General features: G+C 37.7%; 1 protein-coding gene across 1 annotated transcript in view; it reads left to right on the plus strand.

The window, feature by feature from the left end:
* Positions 1-15,774, plus strand: part of SGTB (small glutamine-rich tetratricopeptide repeat (TPR)-containing, beta) — a 61,608-nt gene extending 45,834 nt beyond the window's left edge. Inside the window, exons 7-11 of the mRNA XM_011961298.1 lie at positions 1,007-1,145; positions 1,239-1,301; positions 9,455-9,492; positions 9,739-9,822; positions 11,361-15,774. Of these exons, the coding sequence (XP_011816688.1) occupies positions 1,007-1,145; positions 1,239-1,301; positions 9,455-9,492; positions 9,739-9,822; positions 11,361-11,472 (436 nt within the window). The 3' untranslated portion in view covers positions 11,473-15,774. The remainder of the gene's footprint in view (positions 1-1,006; positions 1,146-1,238; positions 1,302-9,454; positions 9,493-9,738; positions 9,823-11,360) is intronic.
* The last annotated feature ends 601 nt before the right edge of the window (positions 15,775-16,375 follow it).

The raw sequence follows: 16,375 nt of genomic DNA on the forward strand, positions 1-16,375 counted from the left end.
GGGTTTCACCATATTGGCCAGGCTGGTCTCAAACTCCTGACCTCAAGTGATCCACCCACCTTGGCTTCCCAAAGTGCTGCTGGGATTGGAGACATGGGCCACTGCGCATAGCCAGGATCCTCTGTATCTTTAGATATTATTTTAATAATATTCTTATACATCATAGAGTTTCAATAAATAGTTACTGACTTGACTCTTGATTAACTAGGGACTCTGATAAAGTATCATACATGGTTGACTGGTAGAAAATGAATTGGGTTCCGATAAAGAGAAAAAGAGAAAAGAAAATAGTAATTTGTTTAAAACAAACCTAAAACAAACAGAAACCCCTAATACCATCTCACTATATATACAGTTATTGTTTAGTTCTATAATAATTTTTCAGTAAGTGAATTATAACTAGGTAAATATGAACATTAAAATTTAATAACTCTTTGACTTGTGCCTGGTATAATTTGTCATTTGAGTTGTAAAGGATGCTAATTTTACCTACCTCTTTTGATCAGGAATAGTTATCTGATAACTACAGACTGTTTTCCTAATGGCAAATTGATATGTATTGTTGCTCTGTTAGGAAGAAGAAAGCATGTGGGCTATTTTGAAGCACAAATACAGTTTAGAATCCTTAAAAATAGTGTTAGCATCATGGATTTTTGTGACCACAGGATTGTCAGCTCACATCTTTTGGAACTTTAGGCATTTCTAAAGCAAATTATTTTACATATTAGGCTTTAAAAATGGTAGAATAAGTAAGATAATCTCTAGCATTAAATTCATGATCTATAGGACAACCAGGTTGTCAGCAAGCAGAATGGCGAGAGTTCAAATGTACAGAATCTTAAGTTGGAGGGAATTTTACTCCTGTGAGCCATAGTACAGTGAATAAATTAAGTATAATCTGGATTAGAACTGAATACCAAGACAGACAGACGTTTGACGATGTTTGTGATGTCCTGATGTTCTTTAATCATGTATCTCTTATTCTTGTACTCTGTATTCCCTTCAGGCTGGCCCTCACTGCCATGAATAAATTTGAAGAAGCAGTTACAAGTTATCAAAAGGCATTAGATCTTGACCCTGAAAATGATTCCTATAAGTCAAATCTGAAAATAGCAGAACAGAAGTTAAGAGAGGTATCCAGTCCTGTAAGTTGTTAATGCCAAATGAGTGAAGTATTTTCTGTCACTCACAAGTTATTGTAATTGTTGGACTGATTCTCAGATATGATTGTTTTACAGACAGGAACTGGACTGAGCTTTGACATGGCTAGCTTGATAAATAATCCAGCCTTCATTAGTATGGTGAGTATACTTTCTTTTCTGCCTCTACTGGCTTTGTTTTCCTTAGAGCTATGTAGCTATGCAGTTTTTTTTTAGAAACAAGTAAGTGAGATTTTGTGGTGGTAGTTGTAGTGGAGTGTTGATATAAGGCTATAGCAGGGTTTTTTATTTCAAAGTGCAGGGGTACTTGTGTGGGATGTGCAAGTTTGTTACATAGGTAAAATGTGTGCCGTGGTAGTTTGCTGCACAGATCCTTCCATTACCCAGGTATTAAGCCCGGCATCCATTAGCTATTCTTCCTGAGCCTTTCTCTCCTCCCATCCCCTGCCCTCCAACAGGCCCAGTGTGTGTTGTTCCGCTATGTGTGTCATTGTGTTCTCATCATTTGGCTCCCACTTATAAGTGAGAACATGTGTTATTTGGTTTTCTTTTCCTGTGTTACTTTGTTAAGTAAAATGGTAAAATGGCCTCCAGCTCCATCCATGCCCCTGCGAGGGACATGATCTTGTTTCTTGTTATGGCTACATAGTATTCCATGGTGTATATGTACTGCATTGTCTTTATCCAGTCTGGGTTGATTCCATGTCTTTGCTATTGTGAATAGTGCTGCAGTGAACATACGTATGCATGTGTATTTACAGTAGAATGATTTCTATTCCTTTGGGTGTATACCCAGTAATGGGATTGCTGGGTCGAATGGTATTTCTGCTTCTAGGTCTTTGAGGAATCACCACACTGCCTTCCACAATGGTTGAACTAATTTACATTTCCACCAACAGTATTAAAGCATTCCTTTTTCTCCACAACTTCACCAGCATCTGTTTTTTTGTTGTTGTTGTTCTTGTTGTTTGTTTTTTTTTGAGACGGAGTTTCACTCTCGTCACCCAGTCTGGAGTACAATGGTGGGATCTCGGCTCACTGCAGCCTCCACCTCCTGGGTTCAAGCAAATCTCCTTCCTCAGCCTCCTGAGTAGCTGGGATTATAGGTACCCACAACCACACCTGACTAATTCTTGTATTTTCAGTAGAGATGGAGTTTCACCATGTTGACCAGGCTAGTCAAAATGACCAGGCTAGTCAAACTCCTGACCTCCAGTGATCCGCCCACCTCAGCCTCCCGAAGTGCTGGGATTACAGGCATGAGCCACCACACCTGGCCTATTTTTGAGTTTTTAATAATAGTTGTTCAGACTTATGTGGGATGGTATCTCATTGTCGTTTTGATTTGCATTTCTCTAATGATCAATGATGTTGAGCTGTTTTTTCATGTTTATTGACCACATATATGTCTTCTTTTGAGAAATGTCTGTTCATTTCCTTTGCCCACTTTATAATGGGGTTGTTTGTTTTTTTCTTGTAAATTTGTTTAAGTTCTTTATAGATACAGTATATTAGACCTTTGTCAGATAGATTGCAAAAATATTCTCCCATTCTGTAGATTGTCTGTTTACTCTGTTGATTGTTTCTTTTGGTGTGGAAAAGAAACTCTTTAGTTTAATTAGATCCCATTTGTCAATTTTTTCTTTTGTTGCAATTGCTTTTGGCCTCTTCATCATGAAATCTTTGCCTGTGCCTATGTCCTGAATGATATTGCTTAGGTTTATAGAGTTTTTATAAGTTTTGGGTTGTACATTTAATTCTTGAATCCATCTTGAGTTGATTTTTGTATATATATAGTATAGCAAAGGGGTCCAGTTTCAATTTTCTCCATTTGGCTAGCCAGTTCTCTCGGCACCACTTATTAAATAGGGAATCCTTTCCCCATTGCCTTTGCCAGGTTTGTCAAAGATCAGATGGTTGTGGGTGTGCAGTCTTATTTTTGGGTTCTCTGTTCTGTTCCACTGGTCTATGTGTCTGTTCTTGTACTAGTACCATGCTGTTTTGGTTATTGTAGCCCTGTAATATAGTTTGAAATTGGGTAGCGTGATGCCTCAGCTTTGTTCTTTTCACTTAGGATTGCCTTGGCTCTTTGGGCTCTTTTTTGCTTCCATATGAATTTTAAAATAGTTTTTTCTAATTCTGTGAAGAATGTCAAAGGTAGTTTAATGGGAATAGCATTGAGTCTGTAAATTGCTTTGGGCAATGTGGCCATTTTCATGATATTGATTCTTCTTATCCATGAGCATGGAATGTTTTTCCACTTGTTCCTGTCCTCTCTTATTTCCTTGAGCAGTGGTTTGTAGTTCTCCTTGAAGAGTTCTTCACTTCGCCTGTTAGCTGTATTCCTAGGTATTTTATTCTTTTTGTGGCAATTGTGAATGGGAGTTCATTTGTGATTTGACTTTTGACTTGCCTGTTGGTGTGTAGGAATGCTAGCGATTTTTGCACATCAATTTTGTATCCTGAGACTGTGCTGAAGTTGCTTATCAGCTTAAGAAACTTCTCCACTGAGACAATAGGGTTTTCTAGATAAAGGATCATGTCATCTGCATATAGGGATAATTTGACTTCCTCTCTTCCTATTTGAATACCCTTTATTTCTTTATCATGCTTGATTTCCCTGCCCAAAACTTCCAATACTATTAATATGTTGAATAGGAATGGTGAGAGAGGATATTCTTGTCTTGTGCTGGTTTCCAAGGCGAATACTTTCAGCTTTTGCTCATTCAGTATGATATTGGCTGTGGGTTTGTCATATATGGCTTTTATTATTTTGAGGTGTGTTCCTTCGATATCTAGTTTATGGAGAGTTTTTTACATGAAAGGATGTTGAATTTTATTGAAGGCCTTTTCTGCGTCTATTGAGATAATCGTGGGGTTTTTGTCTTTAGTTCTGTTTATGAGGTGAATCACATTTATTGATTTGCATATGTAGAAACAGCCTTGCATCTTGGGGATGAAGCTTCCTTGATTGTGGTGGATAAGCTTTTTGATATGCTGCTTGGATTTGTTTTGCCAGTATTTTGCTGAGGATTTTTGTATCAATGTTCATCAAGAATACTGGCCTGAAGTTTTCTTTTTTGTTGTTGTATCTCTTCCAGGTTTTGGTATCAGGATGATGTTGGCCTCATAGAATGAGTTAGGGAGGAGATCCTCCTTTTCAATTTTTTAGAATAGTTTCTGTAGGAATGGTACCAGCTCTTTTTTCTACCTCTGGTAGAATTTAGCTGTGAATTCATCTGGTTGTGGACTTTTTTTTTTTTTTTGGTTGGTAGGCTATTTATTAGTGCCTCAATTTCAGAACTCATTATTGGTTTGTTCAGGGATTCAGTTTCTTCCTGGTTCAGTCTTGGGAGGGTGTATGTGTCCAGGAATTTATGAAGTTCTTCTAGAAATTGATTAGTAAAATTTCTAGTTTATGTGCATAAAACTGTTTATAGTATTCTTTGATGGTTGTTTGTATTTCTGTGGGGTCAGTGGTAATATCCCCCTTATCATTTTTTATTGTGTTTGTTTGAATCTTCTCTCTTTTCATTAGTATAGCTAGCTATAGTTTATTAATTTTTTCAAAAAACTAGCTTCTGAATTCATTGATTTTTTTTTTTTGGAAGGGTTTTTTGTGTCTCTCTCTCCTTCAGTTCAGCTCTGATCTTGGTTGTTTCTTGTCTTCTGCTAGCTTTGGGGTTTGTTTGTTCTTGTTTCTCTAGTTCTTTGAGTTGTGATGTTAAGTTGTCAACTGGAGATCTTTCTAGCTTTTTGATTTGGGCATTTAGTGCTATAAATTTCTTTCTTAACATTGTTTTAGCTGTGTCTGAGATTCTGGTATGTTGTTTCTTTGTTCTCATTAGTTTCAAAGAACTTCTTGATTTCTGCCTTAATTTCGTTATTTACCCAAAAGTCATTCAGGAGCAGGTTGTTCAATTTCCATCTAGTTGTGTGGTTTTGAGTGAATTGAGTGCTGTGTTGTGATAAGAAGAATGTGTATTCTGTTGTTTTTGGGTGGAGAGTTCTGTAGATATCAGGTCCACTTGATCCAGAGCTGAGTTCAGGTTTGAATATCTTTGTTAGTTTTCTGTCTTGATGATCTAATATTGTCAGCAGAGTGTTAAAGTCTCCCACTATTATTGTGTGGGCGTCTAGTCTCTTTGAGGCTCTTGAAGTACTTGCTTGGTGAATCTGGGTGCTCCTGTATTGGAGCATATATATTTAAGATAGTTAGCTCTTCTTGTTGAATTGAACCCTTTACCATTATGTAATGCTGTTCTTTTTTTTTTTTTTTCTTGAGGCAGAGTTTTGCTTTGTTACCCAGACTGGAGTACAGTGGCACGATCTCAGCTCACTATAACCTCTGCTTCCTTCTTTGTTTTTTTTGGTCTTCTTTGATTTCAAGTCTGTTTTGTCGGAAACTAGGATTGCAACCACTGCTTTTTTCTTCTGTTTTCCATTTGCTTGGTAAATTTTCCTTCATCCCTGTATTTTGAGCCTATGTGTGTCTTTGTATGTATAGTGGGTCTCTTGAATACAGCTCACTGATGGATATTGTTTTTTTATCTAGCTTGCCATTCTATGTCTTTTAATTGGGGCATTTAGCCCATTTACATGTAAGGTTAGTATTGTTATGTGTAAATTTGATCCTATCATCATGATGCTAGCTGGTTATTTTGCAAACTTAAGTGGTTGCTTCACAGTGTCCCTAGTCTGTGTACTTCAGTGTGCTTTTGTAGTGGCTGGTAACAGTTTTTGCTTTCCATATTTAGTGCTTCCTTTAGGAACTCTTGTAAGGCAGGTCTGTTAGTAACGAGTTCCCTCAGCATTTACTTGTCTGAAAAGGATCTTATTTCTCCTTTGGGTATGAAGCTTAGTTTGACCAGATATGAAATTTTGGGTTGGAAATTCTTTTAAGAACATTGAATATTGGCCTCCAATCTCTTCTGGCTTGTAGGGTTTCTGCTGAGAGATCTGCTATTAGTCTGATGGGCTTCCTTTGTAGGTGGCCTGGCCTTTCTCTCTGGCTGAATGGCAGGGTTCTTAACGTGTCCATGTACCTCCTGTGGGAAAGCCATGGATGGACTTCAGGAAGCTCATGGATTTTCCCAAAATTGTACATAAAAATCTATGTGCATGTATATATGTGCATTTTTCCAGAAGAGCATCTTATTTTTCGTGAGATTGGTACAGGAATCTGCCAATATATGAAATGTTAAAAACTACTCTCTTACATAAAAGTGGTCCTAGGAAGATATCTAACATCTGCAGTTTGAGTATTTGGCCATTGCGGTTCCCTAGGCTTGCCCCTCAGCATTGTCTGCCTTGTTTTTTATCTTTAGAGTTTGATATATATATATATATATATATATCATATGTATGTCCTCTATTCTTACAAACCAACAAAATAATGTCTGGGCCTTTTTGAGAACATACATGATCTGGTTCAGTATGTGGTAACTTTCATTTAGTAGGTTTAGGATGTTCCCAGGGCATATCAAGCTCCTGGGGTGACTGTATACTTTGGATGAGAATTATTCTATCACATGATATGCCCTTGGAAGGCAGGAATCAGTTTTTATTCATCTTCTGTTTCCTTCAAAAAATGTGTCTTGCATCCATTAAATCTTCTGTTGAACTGAAATGCACAGATGACTCATTCCCAATGAGATAAGTCTTTTTAGCAATTGGTAGTTTTTATTTTTCCCTCATCAAATTTCAGCCTTCTTACCACGCTAGCAAATACATGTTTTGTGGATCTTGTGACTTCATTTTTTTTTTGAAGCATAGTTACCCATTCCAGGACTCAGGTTATGGTATTGTAACAGGATGTAAAAAATGGAATTCTTCTAGTTTCCGGTTTGGCTTAGGCTCCAAGCTGCTATGTACCAAAATAAGGTGTGAGACCACCATGTAGGAGTTGCAAAAGATGGGGATAAAAAACTTGTTTTGTGACTCGTAAAAAAGGCAAGGTTGATGGAAATTAAAACGAGATTTTTGGAGAGAGCTATTAGAGTTCTAGGGCTCCCTAGATGAAGGAATTAGGGAGGCTTGCTCTCATCTCAAGCCCTCCCTGAGAAAGGGCGTTTCTGGTACGGAGACTTTCTACCTGATGGTTCAGCTGGAAAGCCAGTGGCAGAATTAGCTGTGTGGTTTGAGCAGTTACTGTACTGATGAGAGTGGAGCAGAGGTGTTTCCTGTGCACCAAGGTGAGCACACACAGTTGTGAGAGAGGATGTCTGAATATGTCCAAGAGGCTTTCCTGGAAGTGTGATAGGTTCCCAAGACAGAGAATCTCTGGAGGACTGCCAAGAACCTGAGACTGAAGGGAAAGTCATCACATTCATCCAGAGGGTAAATTACCCTTTTCAAAGAAGAGATAAGAAATCTCCAAGGGCCTAGGGAAAGCAGAAGTATCTGAAGAACACCAGAAAGTACCCCATAGGAGAACCACGTAGTTTTTGAATACCTTGCAAACTCAAAGAGCACCAATGCAAAACTAGTAGGATAATACCAGTCATCAAATAAGAACTTTGCTGCTCCTTTCACCTTTCCCTCCATTTAACCCTCACCCTGGAGGGCCACAACTCTTAATCAGCAAGCTAGGGGAAGAAGACTGGAAGCACTACAGGATAAAGAAGGACTATAGGCCTTGGTGTGGTGGCTCACACCTGTAATCCCAGCACTTTGGGAGGCTGAGATGGGCGGATCACTTGAGGTCAGGAGTTTCAGACCAGCCTGGTCAACCTGGCGAAACTCCGTCTCTACTGAAAATAGAAAAATTAGCTGGGCATGGTGGTGCACGCCTGTAATCCCAGCTACTTGGGAGGCTGAGGCAGGAGAATCCCTTGACTCTGGGAGGCAGAGGTTGCAGTGAGCTGAGGTCATGCCATTGCACTCCAGCCTGGGTGACAGAGTGAAACTCCATCTCCAAAAAAAAAAAGCACTGTAGGAGAGCAGTCCCAAACCTTTTTGTAACAGGGACTGGTTTCATGGAAGACACTTTTTCCATGGACCATACTGGGGGTAGGGGGTAGGGGCAGGACGGGGAGAATCGTTAGATTCTCTTGAGGAGCACTCAACCTAGATCCCTCACGTGCGCAGTTCACAATAGGGTTCTTGCTCCTATGAGAATCTGATACTGCAGCTGATCTGACAGGAGGTGGAGCTCAGGCAGTAATGCTTGCTTGCCCACCGCTAACTTGCTGCTGTGCAGCCTGGTTCCTAACAGTCTGTGGCCTAGGGGTTGGGGACCACTACTATAGGAAACAGAGCAGTCAATGGTCCCTCTTTTCTACAACTGGTCAATCTGTAGCAGGCCCATGCTAGGAAGGGAGAAGTTTTACCTATAAATGAAGCTTTATGTATTTCCTTGTTACACTGAGACATTAATTGCTGAACTGGAGGTCATTTTATAGAACTTAAAGTGACAGGAGGACTGCTTACTGAAAAGTGACTGGAAAAGCCATAGATCTGTTCTAAATTTCTTCTAGATCCTAGATTCTGGGAGAAGGGGAAGAACTATTGTTGCAGAACTAGTTTAAAGGGATTGCAAAACCAGCGTTTCATGGTTATAGCTCATCCATCCCGCTTTTCCTGTGTAATGCCTTTAGCACTTACAGGTTGGCTCAGAGGCACCCATCCTGACTGGGACTTGAGGAAAGTTTTGAATTACTTACGAATCAGTCAGTGATCTTTCTGGTAATAGAAGCAAGTGGTGGCTTTTCCCAACACCTCATAGAGAGTCTGTGAATAAAATCTATTGTCTACAAAGATTTAGACTAAATTCAAATTTTACATGAATATTGTTGACATTACCAATTTGAAGGGGAAAAAATGTGATGCTTTCAAAATAGAATGTTTTAAAAGTGTGTGTGCATAAATATAATTCCCTGTGCCACCGTAAGCATGGGAAGCATTGAAACTGCTGGGCCCCATGGAGCAAAGTCACATCTCTTAAGAGCTCGTTTGGAATGGACCTTTTCAAGTGTAGGAGATCCCTTACCTATAAGTTCCTATTTTTCCTTTTGGCTTAATTGGTCTGATCAGCAGTAGGAGGTAAACTGCTGTCAACATCCTCAGTTTACAGTGTTTGTAATCTCTTTATCCTCACCGTGTCTTCTTAATGCCACTTTTTCTAGTACTTTCTCTCTTTTTACATTCCCACTTACTTTGCATAGCACACTGAAACTCTACAAAATGTTAGTGCATGCATGGTTTACCTTTCGTTCTTCAAAAAAAAAAAATCTATGTTAAAGATCCCTACGTATTAACTGCCTTTAATGGGAGGTGCTATTTTTCAATTTCAGGCAGCAAGTTTAATGCAGAACCCTCAAGTTCAACAGCTGTAAGTATATAGAAAGAGCTTATTACACTTCTCCCACCTTCTACTTGTCAGGCTCCTAATTTGAGCACATTAGCTCAAAAATGATGAAACTGTTTTGAATGACAGTCAGTTGGAGCTTAAAGCCACACACATTTGGCCTAGCTACTGGTATAACATGGGTATATTTTATTAAGTTTTCCTCGTCCAGTTGTCCTATTTGTTAAGAATATATACCAATCCCAGTGATGTATTTCTTGTGTACTCTAGAATGTCAGGAATGATGACAAATGCCATTGGGGGACCTGCTGCTGGAGTTGGGGGCCTAACTGACCTGTCAAGCCTCATCCAAGCGTAAGTATTATTTAAAACAGAAATAGTGAAGATGTATTTTATGTTTTACAGCTTATCTCTATGGTGAGGGGTCAGGGCTTTCTTTTTATCTTTTACCATTAGTAACTTTGGCCTCCTTAATGTTACTAAATCTGAAAGAAGTTCATGAATTAGAACCACTTTTTAGACTGCAGGGCAGGAATCCATACCTAGATAGTTGGCCAGTCCTGTCTGTTGAGAAAAAGAATCATGTTTATTATGCTTTTTTTTCCCCCGTTCATTATGCTTTATTTTTTGGGACTTTCAAGTACCAGCAGAATCTTTGCTTCTTTTTCTTTTTTGTACCATCTCAATAAGGCAGGTGAGGGACAGATATTACAAAAGTAGATAATTTATATCCCTACCCAATGGCTAGAGAAACTGAGGTACAGGTTACTGACTTGCTAAGGAACCGATAGCACAGTCAGTCTTTTTCGTTTGTAGCCTAATTTTAATTTCACTTGATTGTGTTGTCAGTGTGAAATTAGGGTCATTGGTTTTTAAGTGGGGGTATCAATACTATATCTTTGCTTACAGAAGGTCCCAAGGATTGGTGCCCTGGTACTTTGAGGGTATGGAGACAAACGGTAAAAATCATATGTCCAAATAAATTGTGATCTCATATATATATAAAGCTGCTAATCCCCCATTTTTTCCCAATGAAGATCCAAGTTTTTCAGCAGACTTCAAACTACCCAGGGACGCAGATGAAGGTCAAATATCCTCTTAAAATATATATCAATTTAGGTACACATACATAGTTTAAAATCACATGTTACATACTTTAATGTTCAGGCAATTCAGGAAACTTTTATTCAAACTTTTTCAGTGCCTGTCAGCACTTAGAGGAACTACTTGCATCTTCTCGTTACTTGAGCATATTGCCTCCACTTGTATCAGATTGGTGAAGATAACTTTACTTTTTGAATCTGTGTCTGATACTCTCGCTGGACACTTTATATGAAGCCACAGTACCATTTGTTGTTTGTCAGCACAACCGTGTATCCACTTAGAATATTGCGTTTTTAGAATGACCTTTAAATGGCGTATAATAATATCTAACACTGGCAATAGAGGGTCATACACAACAATTTGTGTTAAACTTCTTAGTGTTTTTAAAATTACTTGTTAGGTGACCTCCAAAAGCATCCCAAACTGGGTGTTATATGAGACTATTAAGACTTGCGTATAAAAGCATTATATTTTAGCACATACAATAAAAACATACATTTCTTAGCCCTTTGCTTCTTTGTCATTAGCACTAGAGAAGTAGATTTCACCCAATTGAGGTACTTATTTTTTTTAGCATAGGTGTTTTGTTTCTTATAAAGAACACTGCATTGTAATAATGCGATATGGAGGCACTGGTAAACTTGTAGATACTAAAGACGTGGCTCTAAAACTTATTTTTATAGAAAAAAGCCCCCTTTAGGTAGCTCCCACATTTTCTGCAGTTCTTTTTGCATGGGTAAATGTGACTGGCAATTCCCTATTCAAACCACATTGCCTCTTTACTACAGGGGACAGCAGTTTGCTCAGCAGATACAGCAACAAAATCCTGAACTTATAGAGCAACTGAGAAATCACATCCGGAGCAGATCATTCAGCAGCAGCGCTGAAGAGCATTCCTGATTTGACCCGGGGCTCAAGCCCAAGATACAAATGGTTTATGGCTATGAATGAAGTATTTGTTGTAGATAGTCCCCTCCCTTGTTCAAAAAACCAAACAACATATCTGATGTGTGAAAATAATGGAGGAAAACCTCTTGTGTATATTCTTAAAGAATAAATCCGTTTAGACAATAGGTTTATCACAGACAAACTCAAAACATAACATGACTCCTTTGGAAGTGATCACTAGCCTTGTTGAGTGCCAATATAGCACTGGGATAAGGTTCCATTTTCAAACTTCTATCATATTTGTATATTAGACTTAATAGCAAAGTATATTTATTGAACTCTAGTAGGACTATTTGTTGGTAAGCTCTTTAGCTCCAATTTCCTTTAAGCAGTTTTTTGAGAGGGGAAATGACCCAAAGGAAAGGTTTCCTATGCTGGTTGAGAAGAAGTGTACTTGCCACTGAGCAGTATGTCAGGAAAGAAGGAATATTATCTACGTTTAGCTTTGATAAGTGCTATCAGTAATGAATATATAACATGGGAACCAATATGATCTTTAATGTTGTTTGTTCTGGTGAACAGAGAAACTTAAGAGCTGTTAGAAAGTAGCACTTGATGCAAGGGATGTTTTGAAAAGAAAAAATTGGTAATGTGAATGTACAGAAAGTAAAGGGTAGGATGCTCAGGTTTTCTGCATCTTAACTAATCTTGTCTGCAGTTTGGTATTGATAACATAAGCATGGCCACTTACGCTAAACACACAATAAGATACATTTAGAAATCTTTAATGTACTGGTTAGGTCAGTGATAAAACTGTATGACTTAATTATCACAATTTCCCCAGTGGTAACCTTACCTTGGAAACTATCAAATATAAACATATTTTAACTAAGCCAGTGACCTGGTCCTAAGTTAAGGATGTTCTAAATGGTATTTAATTGTGTGCCCATAAACACTGATTTTTTTAAAAAAGAAAACTTAGTAATTATTTGATGGATAACAAAAAGCATCTATCACTAACATTGCTTGTTCATGTAAGCTTCTGTGATAATTTGGCTTGGCATGCCAGTCTTACAATTAACATAATTTAAATTTGATGCAATTTAAATATAACAGGAGACTTAAAATATTTTGTTATAAATGAGATGCCATATTAGTTAGTGGAGAAAAGGGGCATTAGGCATAAATAGCATGGGTCTAATTACATTGATGATGAGAGTTTAATTCTAACTAGAGTATATTTTTTATTAATCATGAAATTGGTGCTGACATGTAATGACTTCACAAGTTTTACAAGGAAAAACTGAAAAAGGAAGTAATATAAATTTTGTGGGGTTTTTTTGAGATGGAGTCTTACTCTTTTGCCAGGCTTGAGTGCAGTGTTGCGATCTCAGCTCACTGCAACCTCCACCTCCTGGATTCAAGTGATTCCTGAGCCTCAACCTCCCAAGTAGCTGGGATTATAGGTGCTCACCGCCATGCCCAGCTAATTTTTTTTTTTTTTTGAGATGGAGTCTCACTCTGTCGCCAGGCTGGAGTGCAGTGGCACAATCTCGACTCACTGCAACCTCTGCCTCCCAGGTTCAAGTGATTCTCCTGCCTCAACCTCCCAAGTAGCTGGGATTACAGGGACATGCCACCACGCCCAGCTAATTTTTGTATTTTTAGTAGAGACGGGGTTTCAGTATGTTGGCCAGGATGGTCTCTATCTTTAGACCTTGTGATCCGCCTGCCTTGGCTTCCCCAGTGTTGGGATTACGGGCGTGAGCCACCGTGCCTGGCCGCTAATTTTTGTTTTTAATGGAGACAGGATTTCACTATATTGGCCAGGCTGGTCTCAAACTTCTGACCTCAAGTGATCTGCCCATTTTGGCCCCTCAAAGTGCTGGGATTAGAGGTGTGAGCCATTGTGCCTGGCCAGGAAGCAATATAAAATTAAATTAGTAATAATGCAGATGATTAGGCCTTACAGAACCCTTATCAAAAGACTAATCAGCCGGGCGCAGTAGCTCATGCCTGTAATGGCAGCACTTTGGGAGGCTGAGGCGGGGGGGGAGGGGATCACCTGAGGTCAGGAGTTCGAGACCAGCCTGGCCAACATGGTGAAACCCCACCTCTACTGAAAATACAAAAATTAGCCTGGCTTGGTGGCAGGCGCCTATAGTCCCAGCTACGCGGGAGGCCGAAGCATGAGCATCACTTGAACCTGAGAGGCGGAGGTTGCAGTGAGCCGAGATTGCGCCATTGCACTCCAGCCTGGGTGACAGAGTAAGACTCCATCAAAAAAAAAAAAAAAAAAAAAAGAGGGAGAGACTAATTATTTTGTATCTTGAGGTTTAAAAACCAACTTTTCTCTTTCTCCTTTGTGACGTCAGAATAGTAGTTCTATAACTTCATTGTAAGAATCACCTGGAGAATTCATTAAAGATGCAGATTCAGGGCCACGTGTTCAATTCTGTTATAGTAGGTCCTGTAATAAGGCCTAGGAATGGCCATTTTAAACAGTACACTAGGTGGTTTTGATACAGATCCAGGGACTCTAACTTAGAGGAACACTAGGTTAGAGGTTTCTCAATTACACCTGCAAACACCTAAGCACCTGGCTAAAGCTACAATGAAGATCTGTATGAAGATGATATATAGTTCTGCAGAATTTAAAAAAAGCAGAATTCAAGTCTTCAGCCCTTAGAAGTTAAATTCGTATTCCATCTAAGCCAACTTTGCTTTTCACTGTTAGAATAATCTCCTAGTATTCCAGTATTACACAGAACGAAGTAGTACTACTAATCACATAGAAGTCATTACTGTGATATAAAAAGCAAAATAGATTCTTAATTAAAAATTAGTCACTCATATTCAGTGTTGAATAAGAAGTCAAAGTTTCTAGCGTAACTATCTTGAGTGCATTTAAAATGCTTTTAGAGCAGTAAGATAAGCTTCTAGCTCACTGCCTAGAAAAACAAGATACAAATTCACAGTGTCAGAAATGAAAGAGGGGATATACTACAGACACTATAGGTATTAAAAGGCTAACTAGAAAACACCATGACCAACTCAAGGATTGTATATTTAACAACTTAGATGAAACAGATTCCCTATAGGATACAAACTAGAAATCTCACTGAAGAAATAGAAAACCTAAACAGACCCGTATTTATTAAGGAAACTGAGTTTGTGGTTAAGTTAAAAACCTTCCAGGAAAGAAAACTACAGGCCCAGATAACTTCAATGATGAATTTTACCAAACACTTAAAGGAGAAATAATAGCAATTCTAAACAATCTCTTCCAGGAAACAGAAGAGGAGAAAATGCTTCCCAACTCATTTTATTTGACCAGTATTACCCAAAGATACTATAAGAAAAAAACTTTAGAACAATGTCTTCATGTGCTAACATCTGTAAATTAGCCATTCTTTTTATATGAAATAATGGGAATTGGTATATTTCTTCCATTTCATTTTTCTATTTGTTTCTTTGCTAATATACCACCTGTAACAAATTCAATCCAGATACTATCTGTCCACTTACCTACATTTCCATTCTATTCAAGCCATTTTTGCTCTTCAAGTACCTTGATCACTTTGGAATCACAGCATTGCAAGCTGTTTCAGAAAAATTTTGCGTGGTTGGATTGTGCTAGCTACTTTTCAATTTATAAAAACTGCCCCATATATTTTCTTGCTTGTCTGGGAAATATAGTTGCTATCTAACTAGAAAAGTAAGAGGACATTATTAAACTAACTCTTTAAGCATCCTACTAAATGTTTGACTTCCATTTCTTGTAGTAGCTGTAGCTATTATGATACTATGTAAAACAGAATAGGTTCTATATATGCAAATGACATTTTCATTTAATGTACCAAATTGTGTATCTAACTTTTATAATATAGGTTAAACAGATCCTTTCTAAGATGGCATTATCTAATCTTTACTTAAAACTATGAAAAATATGTGTCCACATTATTGTTTATAACAGAAGAGACTATAATTCAAGTACAGAGCAGATTCCAAGTGACCATGATATTACTTTTAAGATTTAAAACAGAATGAAACAGAAGATTCAGTCATAAGAAGATGCTTGAAAAACAATCCAAGTATCCAGTGCAGTGGCTATAAATATTATTTCATCATTTAATCAATCTTAATCATTTTGAAACAAAGACAGATTTCAATTTTACACTGCTTGCACTTTATTTTGTACGGACATTTCATTAATTATTACTCAATTTTGAGGTGCAAACCTTCTGAATATAGCTTTCATTTTGGACCAAACAATTTGTTATGGCAATAAATAATGATGCATTGAAAAACCAATTTTTGTATTTGATTTAATGCACTCTTACATTTAAGAAATCATATATACATTCTTGAATTTCAACTTACCAAAATAGAATAGCTTTTATTTAACAGCCTAAGCTTTTGTTTTCCTGACAAAATACTTAAACTTTTTGTCACATTAATGCTGCAAAGTTGTTTATCACCTCAACTTTCTCACTGCTTTGCTCATAACTAAGTGTGATTACATGGAGAAAGTTTTATAACAGTAACACATGATTTAGAGTTTAAAATCATATCAGAAGATAGAAATTATTTAAATATACCATATAAAAATAAGTGGCTTAATCAATGAGAAAAAAACCCAGCAATTTTTGGCTTATAATAAGTATTATTCTTAGTTAATAGTTAATGAAAAAAATCAACAACCTAAAAAGTAAAACCAATTCTGGTCTGTTCAGTAGCTGAAAGACATGTATGTTTGTAGGTATAATATACAAATACAGACACAAACCATTACAGTAATTTTGAAAACAATTAGAAAGCTTATATTGTGTTAACAAATATCAGGTTATAAGAGGACTACCCCCTTTGTTTTTTTTTTTTGAGACAGAGTCTCGCTCTGTCGCCCAGGCTGGAG

This window comes from Colobus angolensis, unplaced genomic scaffold, assembly GCF_000951035.1.
Source record: "Colobus angolensis palliatus isolate OR3802 unplaced genomic scaffold, Cang.pa_1.0 Scaffold546, whole genome shotgun sequence".
NCBI lineage: Eukaryota > Metazoa > Chordata > Mammalia > Primates > Cercopithecidae > Colobus > Colobus angolensis.